Source organism: Coffea arabica, chromosome 11c, assembly GCF_036785885.1.
Source record: "Coffea arabica cultivar ET-39 chromosome 11c, Coffea Arabica ET-39 HiFi, whole genome shotgun sequence".
Classification (NCBI taxonomy): Eukaryota; Viridiplantae; Streptophyta; class Magnoliopsida; order Gentianales; family Rubiaceae; genus Coffea; species Coffea arabica.
The window spans coordinates 7,234,934-7,248,883 of record NC_092330.1 but is presented as its reverse complement, the minus strand read 5'-3'; the positions used below and the strand labels follow the sequence as shown (position 1 = coordinate 7,248,883).

Here is a 13,950-nt window from a genome sequence, read left to right as displayed (position 1 = left end):
CCCTCCAACTTACCCTTATGGCATGCCAGTTGGGTATAATCCACAGGCTACTTGTGCTTATCATTCAGGAGCGTCTGGTCACTCCACGGCCAATTGTCGACTCCTTAAACATAGGATTCAAGACATGTTAGAAGCAGGGGAAATCGTGATTAGGAAAAGAGAAGAGTAAGGACCGAATGTAAACAAGAACCCCTTGCCGGAGCACGCTGGTACTATTGGAGTTATTATGAATGATAAGGAATTCAAAGAGCTTGTCCAAAGCGTGTCAAAAGAGACAGGAGTATTTGGGATAATGGACCAACCTTTTGTGATAGAGGAGGCATCATATGAGGAAGACAAAAGGCCCTTCATTGTAGATCTAACTCCATCCGAAAGTGCGGCCTTAGAACCTGTGGTAATTGAATTCCCAGAACAAGTGCTAGTTTTAAGTCTACGACAAGTGCCGTGGAATTATAGTGAGCCCGTTTTACAAATCGGAGGCAAACCAGTTTTGAAGGAAGAAGCGTCTGTTGTTACGAGGTCAGGGAAGATTACAAGTCCATCCACTGCTAGCGCCCCAGCTCAAGTAAGCAATCGTTAGCCAACTATCAAACCCGCAGTGACTGAAAAAGAAGCATGGGATTTTCTTAAGAGGCTTAAAAGAAGCGAATACAATGTGGTTGAACAGCTGAACAAAATGCCTGCCCAAATTTCCATCTTAGACTTGCTTTTCTCCTCTGACTTGCACAGGGATGCGTTACTTGAAGTTTTGACTAGGGCCCAGATTCCCAAGGATATTTCGGTTGGCAATTTCTCACACATAGTCGGAAATGTACTGACTTCCAAGCAAATCACTTTTTCTGATGAAGAGTTGCCTGCGGAAGAAACTGGTCATAACAAAGCCTTATATGTAGCTGTGAGGTGCAATGGGAAAAGGTTGCCTAAAGTACTGATCGATAATGGGTCTGACCTCAATATTTGCCCCTGGAGCACTTTGGTGAAGCTAGGGTTGCAAGATGTTAAATTAAAACCCTCAGAGATCGTAGTTCGAGGATTCGATGGAGCCCAAAGGGAGTCCATAGGAGAAGTAAATTTGGTGGTCGAAATGGGACCCGCTCAATTTCAGATAGCCTGTCAAGTTATGCATTTTCCTAGTGTCTATAATGTTTTGCTCGGGCGACCATGGATTCATAGCTCGGGCGCCGTGCCCTCTTCCTTGCATCAAGTATTGAAATTCGTGGTGAACGACCAGCTGATAACCATTTTTGCTGAAGAAGATTGCATTGTAATTGCCGATTCCGAGCCTGAGGATGATGGTAACCGAAATGCTTCAGTGTCTTCTTATCGTACAGCCGACATTGTCTCCGTGAGTTGGATAACAAGTGAGACTTCAAAAGATGAAATAGTTTTGCCAGCGGCCAGTGTTATGATGGCCAAGGAAATGATTCGTGGAAGATATGAATTTGATAGGGGATTCGGACGCAATCTGCAAGGCATGCTGAACCCCGTGGAACTCATCGAAAAGAATGACCAATTTGGTTTGGGATTCCATCCGACTGCCAGAGATATAAAAGAGATGAAAGCATGCAAGAGGGCAGAAAGGGAAGGCAAGTTAGGTGCTCTAGACATTCCACCATTGCGCTATACTTTTCCAAGGCCAGCTGAAGTCATTACGTCTGAGTTTAGCCCAATTGATGAAGTGGAAACAAACCTGACTCATTTGTTTGTAGGAGCAATATCCGAAAATGGTCCGACAGATGATGCCGAATTCCCAGATATTCCCAAAGGAGCCATCCACAACTGGACCGCCGAGTACTTTCCCGTGCGAAAAGAGTTTTGGTAAATCTACAGGGGGTTGTCATTTACCAAAAGTTCATGAAAACTGTTTCTTGCATATGTAAATAGTTTAATGAAAACATCTTTAGCAGTTGGACTTTTGTCTTGTTTCACTTTGATTTGGAGGTTTATGAAAATGCACAAGTAGTTTTTGTCACGATTGTTTGTTCATTTGTTTATTTGTGTGTTTTATTTGCTTATTGCCTTGAATTTCTTAATTCTTTCAGATGGCCAAAAATAAAATTATTTGACCCTTTGGATATCACTGTTCTGGAATCTGATGATGACAATCTCTATATCACTCACGACTTGGACGTTACGGAATCCGAATTTCAAAGCGAGAGTGATAGTGAGGAAGTATTTGATTCTTTTTCAAAGGATCTTGAACAATATGAGGAGAAATCTAAACCGAACCTGGAAGAAACAGAAGTTGTTAACATTGGTACTGAGACTGAGGTTAAGGAGATACAAATCAGCATTCATTTGAACAAAAAGCAGAAAGAGAAGATGGTTGAATTTTTGTCTATGTTTCGAGATGTGTTCGCATGGTCTTATGATGATATGACTGGCATTTCGACCGATATAGTGGTGCATAGATTGCCTATAGACCCAGCTTTCCCACCAGTGAAACAAAGGCCCCATAAATTCAAACCAGACATGAGCCTCAAAATAAAAGAGCAAATTGAAAAATAGCTTAAGACTAATATTATCATTGTATTCCATTACTCAGTTTGGCTCTCGAATCCAGTCCCTGTTCCAAAGAAAAATGGAAAAGTGCGAGTCTGTGTTGATTATAGGGACCTTAATAAGGCCAGCCTTAAAGATGACTTTCCTTTGCCAAATATCCACATCATTCTGGATAACACTGCCGGACATGAAATTGAATCTTTTTGTGATTGTTTCGCTGGATATCATCAGATCTTAATGGCTGAAGAAGATAGGGAAAAAACTACTTTTATCACCCCTTGGGGAACTTTTTGCTATCGAGTCATGCCATTTGGTTTGAAGAATGCCGGAGCTACTTATCAAAGGACTATGACTACATTGTTTCATGATATGATCCACCAGGAGATGGAGGTTTACGTGGATGACATTATAATCAAGTCCAGGAAAACAAAAGACCATTTGATTGATTTAAGAAAGTTGTTCGAAAGGTTGCGGAAGTACAATTTGAAGCTAAATCCTGCGAAATGCGCCTTTGGAGCACCAGCTAGAAAATTGTTGGGATTCATTGTCAGTAAAAAGGGCATAGAGATAGACCCGGCAAAGATCAAAGCAATTCGAGACATGCCAGTGCCAAAAATGCAGAAAGATGTGAAAAGTTTCTTGGGGAGGATTAACTTCATTGGAAGATTCATTGCCCAATTAATCGCTACGTGCGAGCCACTATTCAAGTTGTTAAAAAAGAATGTGCCATTGCATTGGAATGAAGAGTGCCAACATGCTTTTGACAAAATTAAAGATTATTTGCTGCACCCTCCGATCCTAGTGCCACCCAAACCAGGCCGGCCTCTGATCATGTATTTATCTGTACTCGACGGTGCAGTGGGTTGTGTTCTGGGACAACACGATGATTTCGGAAGGAAAGAACAAGCCATCTACTATCTTAGCAAGAAATTCATCCAGTATGAGACTCATTATTCATTTATTGAGAAAAGCTGCTGTGCATTGGCCTGGGCAGCTCAAAAGTTGAGACACTACCTGCTAAGTCACACCACCTATCTCATCCCGCTCTGATCCTCTGAAATACCTCTTGGAAAAGCCTATGCCGACTGGGCGCCTGGCCAAATGGCAGATGATTCTTTCGGAGTTTGATATTGTTTTCAGTTCACAAAAGGCCGTCAAGGGACAAGCTATAGCCGATCATTTAGCAAAGAATCCAAAGGACGATCATTATCAACCACTCCATACCTATTTCCCTGATGAGGAGGTTTTATTTGTCGGTGCCGTAGAAGATATGAGCGAGTGGTGCCCTGAATGGAGATTGTTTTTCGATAGTGCAGCCAATTCTTTTGGAGCTGGAATAGGAGCAGTTCTTGTATACCCAGAAGGGAAGCATTATCCTAGAGCCGCTAAATTGCAATTTGCTAGCACAAATAATATGGCCGAGTATGAAGTGTGACGCCCCGAAAAGAATGAGAGTGGGAACCCGGAAATTTTCTAATTTGCTAAGATTTATTTTATTTAATCGCCCGCCTTTTCTACAGTTCTTTATTAGAAAAATTTCCCAGATAAAGTTTATGAGTAAAGATAGTTTAAAAAATGATTTTTCTAGTATCGGTTAGTTTTTGAGAAATTAAAAGCGTATTTTGGACGTGGAACCCGCTAGTGCGGTAAATGCATTATATTTTGACGACTTGTTGGAATTTTGTATTAAGTGATATTATTTTTCCAAGGTGTTAAGATATTTGTATTGGAGAGACAAAAAGATAAGTGTGACGGCCCCACTTCCCCCTAGGGCGTACCAAAGGGTTCGGCGGGTCGCCTGCCCAGCTCTCGCCAGGACTCACTCGTTCACTTCAATCCTCAATTAAAATCGAAATAAATCACGGGAATAAATATAACGATGATCCAAAACTTAACGCAAAACTTATGTACATTACTATCTCAAAAGGGAGTACAAACATCGAATATAAAAAGATTCTCAGTTCACCACACATCCAGCCCGTGCCAAGCACTAGGGCGAGAACCATTACAAAACCAAAAACTAGTCTAGGCTAGTCTAAACTGAGCTCTCGTCCTTGCTCGCCTTCCCCTGTTAAGGAAAACAAACTAAAGGGGTGAGCTAAAAACTCAGTGAGATTCTATATACAAAAATAAGTAATTGAACAAGGACATTAATCATGTCATAACAAATAATCCAGAAAACATGTCCAATATAAAGCAATGATAATGCATTCATTAAAAGGATACGGGCTCACAAGGAGTTATTTGTTCGTTCGTTCGTTCCCTTGATATTTCCCCTTATTACTCCAATTATTTGAAAATTTCCTTTTTTTTTAGAAGTAAAACCCTCGTGCCTGCGTTCATTCATTCATCCCTTTCCGGACGTTGGCCGGACTCCACCCATCCGGACATGGCCGGACTACAAGGTAATACTCGAGTATACCAAATGTTCACCCAGGTCACCATATCGCCCGACCGAATCCGCTTCTGACTCGAGTCGATCGGTAACAAGAGCAAGGGCCCAGTTCAGCCAAAAGGTTTACATTCAGGCGCAACTAGTATTTCAACATTTAATCACCGAAAATTTCATATTTATTTAGGTCGAGTGCGATAAAGTACACACTCACCTAGCAAAAGTTCATTTTAGAAATCATAGAAAACAAGTAACATTTAATCAAATAGTCACAAATAATCACATAGACCCAACAATCCACATAGTCATAGAAACAAAACGTATATAGAACACTCACCTATTTAAGCAAAATAATGTCCAAAGTATCCTCCCGAATAACACTCTCAATCACCAAGAAACCCTAATAATAGCCAAGAGAAAAATATGACAGTTAAACCCCTCCAAAGGTTAAGTGGACCAAAGAAAATTCAAATAACTACTAATACAAAGTGTAAGTATAGTTTTCTAGTTCTCGAGCGTAAATTTGGACAGCATACCCTTTGTGTTTACCAAATTTTCCAGCCATTTTGGCTTCATTATTTTGCTCAATCCAACCCAAAGTTGTCCATGACACAAATTCAGTTCAATAGCCATTCCATAGGCTCAATACAATACAAGAACAAAAATTAAGTGATAACAAGTGCGGAAATGTAACCTACCCAAAGACAGATTTGACGTGTGGTTGCGGAAAGAATACATCCTAGGCTACGCTTATCGGATTGGTATGTAACTTATACCGTTTCGAAGCTAAGGCGAAGTCCTACAACTTCCATGAAGGTCACTTAGTCAGATTTCCAGGGTAACCTGGTCATATTCCCAAGTTACAGAACCAACTTCCAACTTGACGGCTAATTAACCGCACTAGACTAGAATCGTCATATCTCAGGCTACCAAGGTCTGTTTAAGGTGTTCTTAGATGCGTTTAAAAGCTAAGACAGAGTACTAAAACTTTCATGTTTTGGAAAAAGGCTAAATCAGTACAGATCCTAGTGAATAAACATGATAAACTGGATAAACTGACCAAACGGACTACTGGGAAAAACCTTAAAATAGTGAGGGTATTTTGGTCTTTTTACAGGCTACGTTGCTCCGATTGAGCTGAAATTTTGTAGGTACCTATAAAATACCATTCTCTACAACTTTCATGTTTTATGCCAAGCCCAATTCGGCCTCTAACATGGTGCAACAAAAACGAGCAGAATAGGATGAAAATTTCCAGAAATCTGAAATCTTTTGGTTTCAATTGAACTTTCTTCAATTCCTTGTTCCAATCACTACCAAAGCCCCTTGTATAATCTTATATTCAACATATAGTAACCATATAGCAAGTTTGGGCAGAAATTTATCAAATCCTAACTCACTTATATCATCCAAAATCATCACAACAACTTGTATAACTTGTAATCTAACCCAAAACATGAACTATTTAACATCTTAAACAAGAGTAAAATGATCAAAGCCATAGATCAGATTTTATACCTCAAAGACAAAGCTTGGAAGAGTGATACTTCACCTCCTTTGGAAATTTGTAGTTCCCCTAACTTCCCAAGATCACAACTCACTCTTTAATCGGTTTAGAATTTCATTTCCTCACTTGGTTAATGCAAATCAAGAAGAAAAAATGGTTTCTCTTGCTTTCCCTTTTCTCTCTCAAAAATTTCGTCCATAAGCAAGAAAAAATGAAGAAGAAAGAGCTTAGTTTGTCTGATAAGAAGGTTGGAAAGATAAGAATTAATTCTAGCCACAAGTTTGTCTAACACTTGGTTGAATTACAACCACAAAATTTTCTCTTTCTTTCCTTGCATTTGAGCCATAAATTTCGGTCAAGCTTAGCTGTAAATTAGGAGATATTTTGCTCAAATATCAATAAACTTGTATGGTAAGAAAGTGGTGGTCAAGTGGTGCGTTCAACCGGTAGTGCGCGGGACCCGCCGGTTCGCGCCGTTTTTTCTTTAAAACACACATACTAGGGTTTTTCCTTCCTATTCACTAACCTTATATCATTGCTCCTAATTACATATTATTTCTCACTTAAAAGTCACTTTTAATCACCAAATTTGGTCCTTGCTCCGTACCGAAAAATCATCCGGCGAAAAATCGCGAAAACCCTAATTTGCTCAAATCTTGAAAACGAAGAATAAAACCCTACTTTCTAGATTCATTTGCACTTATTATGGAATAATTGGATAGTAAGGCTTTAATAAATGATAATTTTCAAATAAAAGGAAATTTTTAAGAAAACGTGAGGAATTTTCCAATTCCAGTAATTAAAATTAGGGTTTCAATTAAAATAGGAGAGATTTAGGAAAACCGGTTAGTAACAAGTAAACTAGGGTTTTGACTAAAATATTAGGGTTTCTAGTCTTTTAAAACAAAATAAGGTTTTAAATCAAACCCCAAAGAAATACACTTTAATATTTTCTTCACAAACAATCTCCTAATATTCGGGATGTTACAATCTCCCCTCCTTGAAAGAATTTCGTCCTCGAAATTCATACATGCACTTCGAATAACGTAGGGTATTTTCCTTATACATTCGTTTCCAGCTCTCAAGTCTCATTATAACCACTAAGTAACAGCATAAAATAGAATAATGCAAATCATAAACCTCTATAAATCATAAAACAGGGCAATACAACACATTCAATCAAAACAAGTCACATAACCTATAGAGCATCAACCCTAGGTATCGCTCAGGCACTACACTTAATCAAGGCTCGAAACACGTGGATAAGAAGGATCCCAAATCCCATGAATATCTTCAATATATTTAAAGTCCATACTATTCACATTCCCCGTGCCTTTACTTTCGCAATCCAAACTTATCTCAATATTACGCGAGATCTCAACTTATCGTAAAGGTATCACTCTTTGGCATTCGGGGACAAGAATCCGAAAATATGATAATTCACCACTCAAGCTGGCCAGGGTTAAGAGCAAATCACCCGTATTAGAGATTCCTACCCAACATACATATCTAAAGTCCCCAACAATAGACAATTGTTCCACACTTAACAAGTCATTCCCCACAGTCTGAGAACCTTCTCCCGGCACGAGCTCAATAGGAGCTCTGATACCACCTGTGACGGCCCCACTTCCCCCTAGGGCGTACCAAAAGGTTCGGCGGGTCGCCTGCCCAGCTCTCGCCAGGACTCACTCGTTCACTTCAATCCTCAATTAAAATCGAAATAAATCACGGGAATAAATATAACGATGATCCAAAACTTAACGCAAAACTTATGTACATTACTATCTCAAAAGGGAGTACAAACATCGAATATAAAAAGATTCTCAGTTCACCACACATCCAACCCGTGCCAAGCACTAGAGCGAGAACCATTACAAAACCAAAAACTAGTCTAGGCTAGTCTAAACTGAGCTCTCGTCCTTGCTCGCCTTCCCCTGTTAAGGAAAACAAACTAAAGGGGTGAGTTAAAAGCTCAGTGAGATTCTATATACAAAAACAAGTAATTGAACAAGGACATTAATCATGTAATAACAAATAATCCAGAAAACATGTCCAATATAAAGCAATGATAATGCATTCATTAAAAGGATACGGGCTCACAAGGAGCTATTTGTTCGTTCGTTCGTTCCCTTGATATTTCCCCTTATTACTCCAATTATTTGAAAATTTCCTTTTTTTTTTGAGAAGTAAAACCCTCGTGCCTGCGTTCATTCATTCATCCCTTTCCGGACGTTGGCCGGACTCCACCCATCCGGACATGGCCGGACTACAAGGTAATACTCGAGTATACCAAATGTTCACCCAGGTCACCATATCGCCCGACCGAGTCCGCTTCTGGCTCGAGTCGATCGGTAACAAGAGTAAGGGCCCAGTTCAGCCAAAAGACTTACATTCATGCGCAACTAGTATTTCAATATTTAATCACCGAAAATTTCATATTTATTTAGGTCGAGTGCGATAAAATACACACTCACCTAGCAAAAGTTCATTTTAGAAATCATAGAAAACAAGTAACATTTAATCAAATAGTCACAAATAATCACATAGACCCAACAATCCACATAGTCATAGAAACAAAACGTATATAGAACACTCACCTATTTAAGCAAAATAATGTCCAAAGTATCCTCCCGAATAACACTCTCAATCGCCAAGAAACCCTAATAATAGCCAAGAGAAAAATATGACAGTTAAACCCCTCCAAAGGTTAAGTGGACCAAAGAAAATTCAAATAACTACTAATACAAAGTGTAAGTATAGTTTTCTAGTCCTCGAGCGTAAATTTGGGTAGCATACCCTTTGTGTTTACCAAATTTTCCAGCCATTTTGGCTTCATTATTTTTCCCAATCCAACCCAAAGTTGTCCATGACACAAATTCAGTTCAATAGCCATTCCATAGGCTCAATACAATACAAGAACAAAAATTAAGTGATAACAAGTGCGGAAATGTAATCTAGCGAAAGACAGATTTGACGTGTGGTTACGGAAAGAATACATCCTAGGCTACGCTTATCGGATTGGTATGTAACTTATACCGTTTCGAAGCTAAGGCGAAGTCCTACAACTTCCATGAAGGTCACTTAGTTAGATTTCCAGGGTAACCTGGTCATATTCCCAAGTTACAGAACCAACTTCCAACTTGACGGCTAATTAACCGCACTAGACTAGAATCGTCATATCTCAGGCTACCAAGGTCTGTTTAAGGTGTTCTTAGATGTGTTTAAAAGCTAAGACAGAGTACTAAAACTTTCATGTTTTGGAAAAAGGCTAAATCAGTACGGATCCTAGTGAATAAACATGATAAACTGGATAAACTGACCAAACGGACTACTGGGAAAAACCTTAAAATAGTGAGGGTATTTTGGTCTTTTTACAGGCTACGTTGCTCCGATTGGGCTGAAATTTTGTAGGTACCTATAAAATACCATTTTATACAACTTTCATGTTTTATTCCAAGCCCAATTCGGCCTCTAACATGGTGCAACAAAAACGAGCAGAATAGGATGAAAATTTCCAGAAATCTGAAATCTTTTGGTTTCAATTGAACTTTCTTCAATTCCTTGTTCCAATCACTACCAAAGCCCCTTGTATAATCTTATATTCAACATATATTAACCATATAGCAATTTTGGGCAGAAATTTATCAAATCCTAACTCACTTATATCATCCAAAATCATCACAACAACTTGTATAACTTGTAATCTAACCCAAAACATGAACTATTTAACATCTTAAACAAGAGTAAAATGATCAAAGCCATAGATCAGATTTTATACCTCAAAGACAAAGCTTGGAAGAGTGATACTTCACCTCCTTTGGAAAATTTTAGTTCCCCTAGCTTCCCAAGATCACAACTCACTCTTTAATCGGTTTAGAATTTCATTTCCTCACTTGGTTAATGCAAATCAAGAAGAAAAAATGGTTTCTCTTGCTTTCCCTTTTCTCTCTCAAAAATTTCGTCCATAAGCAAGAAAAAATGAAGAAGAAAGAGCTTAGTTTGTCTGATAAGAAGGTTGGAAAGATAAGAATTAATTCTAGCCACAAGTTTGTCTAACACTTGGTTGAATTACAACCACAAAATTTTCTCTTTCTTTCCTTGCATTTGAGCCACAAATTTCGGTCAAGCTTAGCTGTAAATTAGGAGATATTTTGCTCAAATATCAATAACCTTGTATGGTAAGAAAGTGGTGGTCAAATGGTGCGTTCAACCGGTAGTGCGCTGGACCCGCCGGTTCGCGCCGTTTTTTCTTTAAAACACACATACTAGGGTTTTTCCTTCCTATTCACTAACCTTATATCATTGCTTCTAATTACATATTATTTCTCACTTAAAAGTCACTTTTAATCACCAAATTTGGTCCTTGCTCCGTACCGAAAAATCATCCTGCGAAAAATCGCGAAAACCCTAATTTGCTCAAATCTTGAAAACGAAGAATAAAACCCTACTTTCTAGATTCATTTGCACTTATTATGGAATAATTGGATAGTAAGGCTTTAATAAATGATAATTTTCAAATAAAAGGAAATTTTTAATAAAACGTGAGGAATTTTCCAATTCCAGAAATTAAAATTAGGGTTTCAATTAAAATAGGAGAGATTTAGGAAAACCGGTTAGTCACAAGTAAACTAGGGTTTTGACTAAAATATTAGGGTTTCTAGTCTTTTAAAAAAAATAAGGTTTTAAATCAAACCCCAAAGAAATACACTTTAATATTTTCTTCACAAACAACCTCCTAATATTCGGGATGTTACAATAAGTTTTACACCTAAAGGTGACAAGTGTCACCTTGTGATTTAATCTTGGATTTTGACCATTTAACTTTACCTTTACCTTTACCAAATAAATACCAAAAATTGACCAAAATAAGCTTCATTTTACAAGCTTCTTGGCCGGCCCTTATCAAGCAAGAAGGAAAGAAAAGCTCTCAATTTTCTAGTCTCCAATCTTGCCCAATCTTTCAATTAAACCGATTAATCTTCCAATTACTCCATAAAACCTCTTAGTTTGGTGGATTTGAGTTTGGTTGTGAAGTTGTTTGGAAAGCTAAGATGACTAGTTGCTCTATCTCTTGTATTGCTAAGGTGAGTTGTGAAGGACCCCTCTCCTTCCTCTAATGATGTTCAATTCATGATTGGTGGTGGTATAAGATGTACTTTTATGGATTATATCTTGATTTTGGTTGAATTGGTGAAGTTTTATTATTATTGGGGATTTTTCTGTTTTCATAAGAATATGATTGTGTGGTCATGTATGATGATTGAAAATGGTATATAATGATTCTAGAAGGTGGAAAAAGTGGAAGATTGCAAGTAATTTCTGTTTTGAAAGAAAATGGAAAAACCTAGGGTTCATGAAGGAACATTCTGCCCGAATTTATAGCTCATAGTTAGAGGCCGAATTGGCCTTGACCTAAAACATGAAAGTTGTAGAGAATGATATTATAGAGATGCCTGCAAAATTTCAGGTCAATCGGAGTAGTGTAGAATGAGATAAGTCAAAATTACTATTGCTGTTCTGGTTTTACCCGAAATTGGGAATTGCGTCTGTAATTGGTGAATTTGGTCTGGAATGATTCCGAATTGGTTGTTGAGGTCTTCTGATGAAATGTAGCCCTATTTCTTAGCTTTCGGGTGGCTTTGGAATTTCTGGATTTGGACTTAGGTAGCCTATTTCATGATATTTGCACCAGAATGCGTTCTGTGAATCTGTTTTTGTGATTCTGGTGTAGTATCATGCATTTTTTACCTGGTTACACTTGAAACTGGGTTGAGTGACCTCCTGTAATATTGTAGCCCTATCTCTTAGTTTCGAAATGGTGTGTCTTGCACCTTCATCCGACAATCGTAGTGCCTGTGGTGCCATTACCGAAAAGGATGTCAAAAGCTATTTTTCTGGTTTTGAGCTTAACTTTCATTTCCGAACTTTTCCCTAGCTTGACTTGTACTAGTACTACTTGGAGCTTGCTGAATGGCTATGAGATGAACTTGCTGTTGTGTGTGTACCTTTGGGACTGGCTGAAGAAATAATGAAGCCATGATGGCTGGGAAAGTAAGCAAATTTAGGGGAAGTGCTGTCCGAAGTTTTAAAGGGTTTGATTGCTTTGAGTTTGTGATCTAAGACTTGGATTTGAGCAAGGCAATGTTATATGATGGATGATTTCTGAGCCATGGAGGTGAGTGACCCTAAACTGTTTCCAAAGTTACTTTTGAACTGTTCTTGCATTATTTACTCGATTGCATATCATGCGTGCTTGCATGTGAGTTCATGACATGATTTGGCTCAAATGAGTACTTGAAATTCGTGTGCTAAACGCCAACGTCTTCACTCTGTTTATGGTTCATGTTCATGTTTATCTGGAGCTCAAAAAGGGGCTCCCTCTTACTGATTCACGATTGAATGATCTGTTTGAGCGTTGGGTGTTTAAGTGCAATGATTTCATTGGCTCATGAGAGCAATAAACGTACATTGGATTTCTGAATCATGACATCATTGAAAGGAACGATTGTGAAATATATCTGCTTACTGATTTTTCTGGTTACTCGCTGAGCTTCTAGCTCACCCCAAAAATATTTTATTCCCCTCCACAGGGCTCAAGGCGAAGGAAGGGCTTGTTGTGCTTATTCACGTGAATGGATGGCCTATATTTTGTACAATTTTGGATTTGGAATTATTTTATGTATAGTTGAGAATCGTTTCCGCTTCGCTTATAACATGTAATTATTGGACAATTTGATGTAATTTTTGAGATTTATATTGTAATCTGTTTGAGGAATGTAGTGAACGACTGAGTCCCGGCGAGAGTTGGGCAGGCGACCCGCCGAACCCTGGGATAAGCCTTAGGGGGAGGTGGGGCCGTCACATGAAGCCTGTGTTTTTGGTCTTAAAATGGCTTTGGAAATGGAAGTTAAAGAGTTAATAGCCTTCAGTGATTCAGATTTACTTGTGCACCAAACGTTGAAACAATGGATAACCAAAGATTCAAAGATCTTGCCATACCATTGTAATTTGCTCAATCTGGCTAGACAATTTCAAAGTTTGGAATTCAGACATCTCCCACGAGCTCGAAATGCATTTGCCGATGCCTTGGCCACCTTATCTTCTATGATACAATATCCAGACGAACTAGGAATCGAGCCTATCCGGATCCAACTCCAGGACAAACCTGCTCATTGTTGGGTCGTAGACAAAACATCTAGCAATAGCCCTTGATACAATGATATTAAGGAGTTCATCAAAACCGGATCTTACCCTCCGGAAGCTAGTACAAATGACAAGGGTTTCCTGCGCAGAATGGCCTTAAAGTTTTTCTTAAATGGAGAGGTATTATATAAAAGGATCTCAGATTTGAACCTCTTAAGGTGCGTCGATGAAGATGAAGCTCAATACATGATGAAAGAGGTGCATAGCGGTGTCTGCGGACCTCACATGAATGGACATTTGTTGGCGAAGAAAATTATGAGAACCGGGTATTTTTGGCTTACAATAGAACGCGATTGCATAGATTTTGTCCGGAGATGTGTTAAATGTCAAATGCATGGCGACATTA

General features: G+C 38.7%; 1 protein-coding gene across 1 annotated transcript; it reads left to right on the top strand.

The window, feature by feature from the left end:
- The first annotated feature begins 226 nt into the window (after positions 1–226).
- On the top strand, positions 227–3,552 carry LOC113715885 (uncharacterized). Its single transcript, XM_027240189.2, has 4 exons — positions 227–519; positions 730–1,818; positions 1,908–1,981; positions 2,546–3,552. The coding sequence occupies exons 1-4, from the start codon at positions 227–229 to the stop codon at positions 3,550–3,552; spliced, it is 2,463 nt and encodes an 820-aa protein (XP_027095990.2).
- The last annotated feature ends 10,398 nt before the right edge of the window (positions 3,553–13,950 follow it).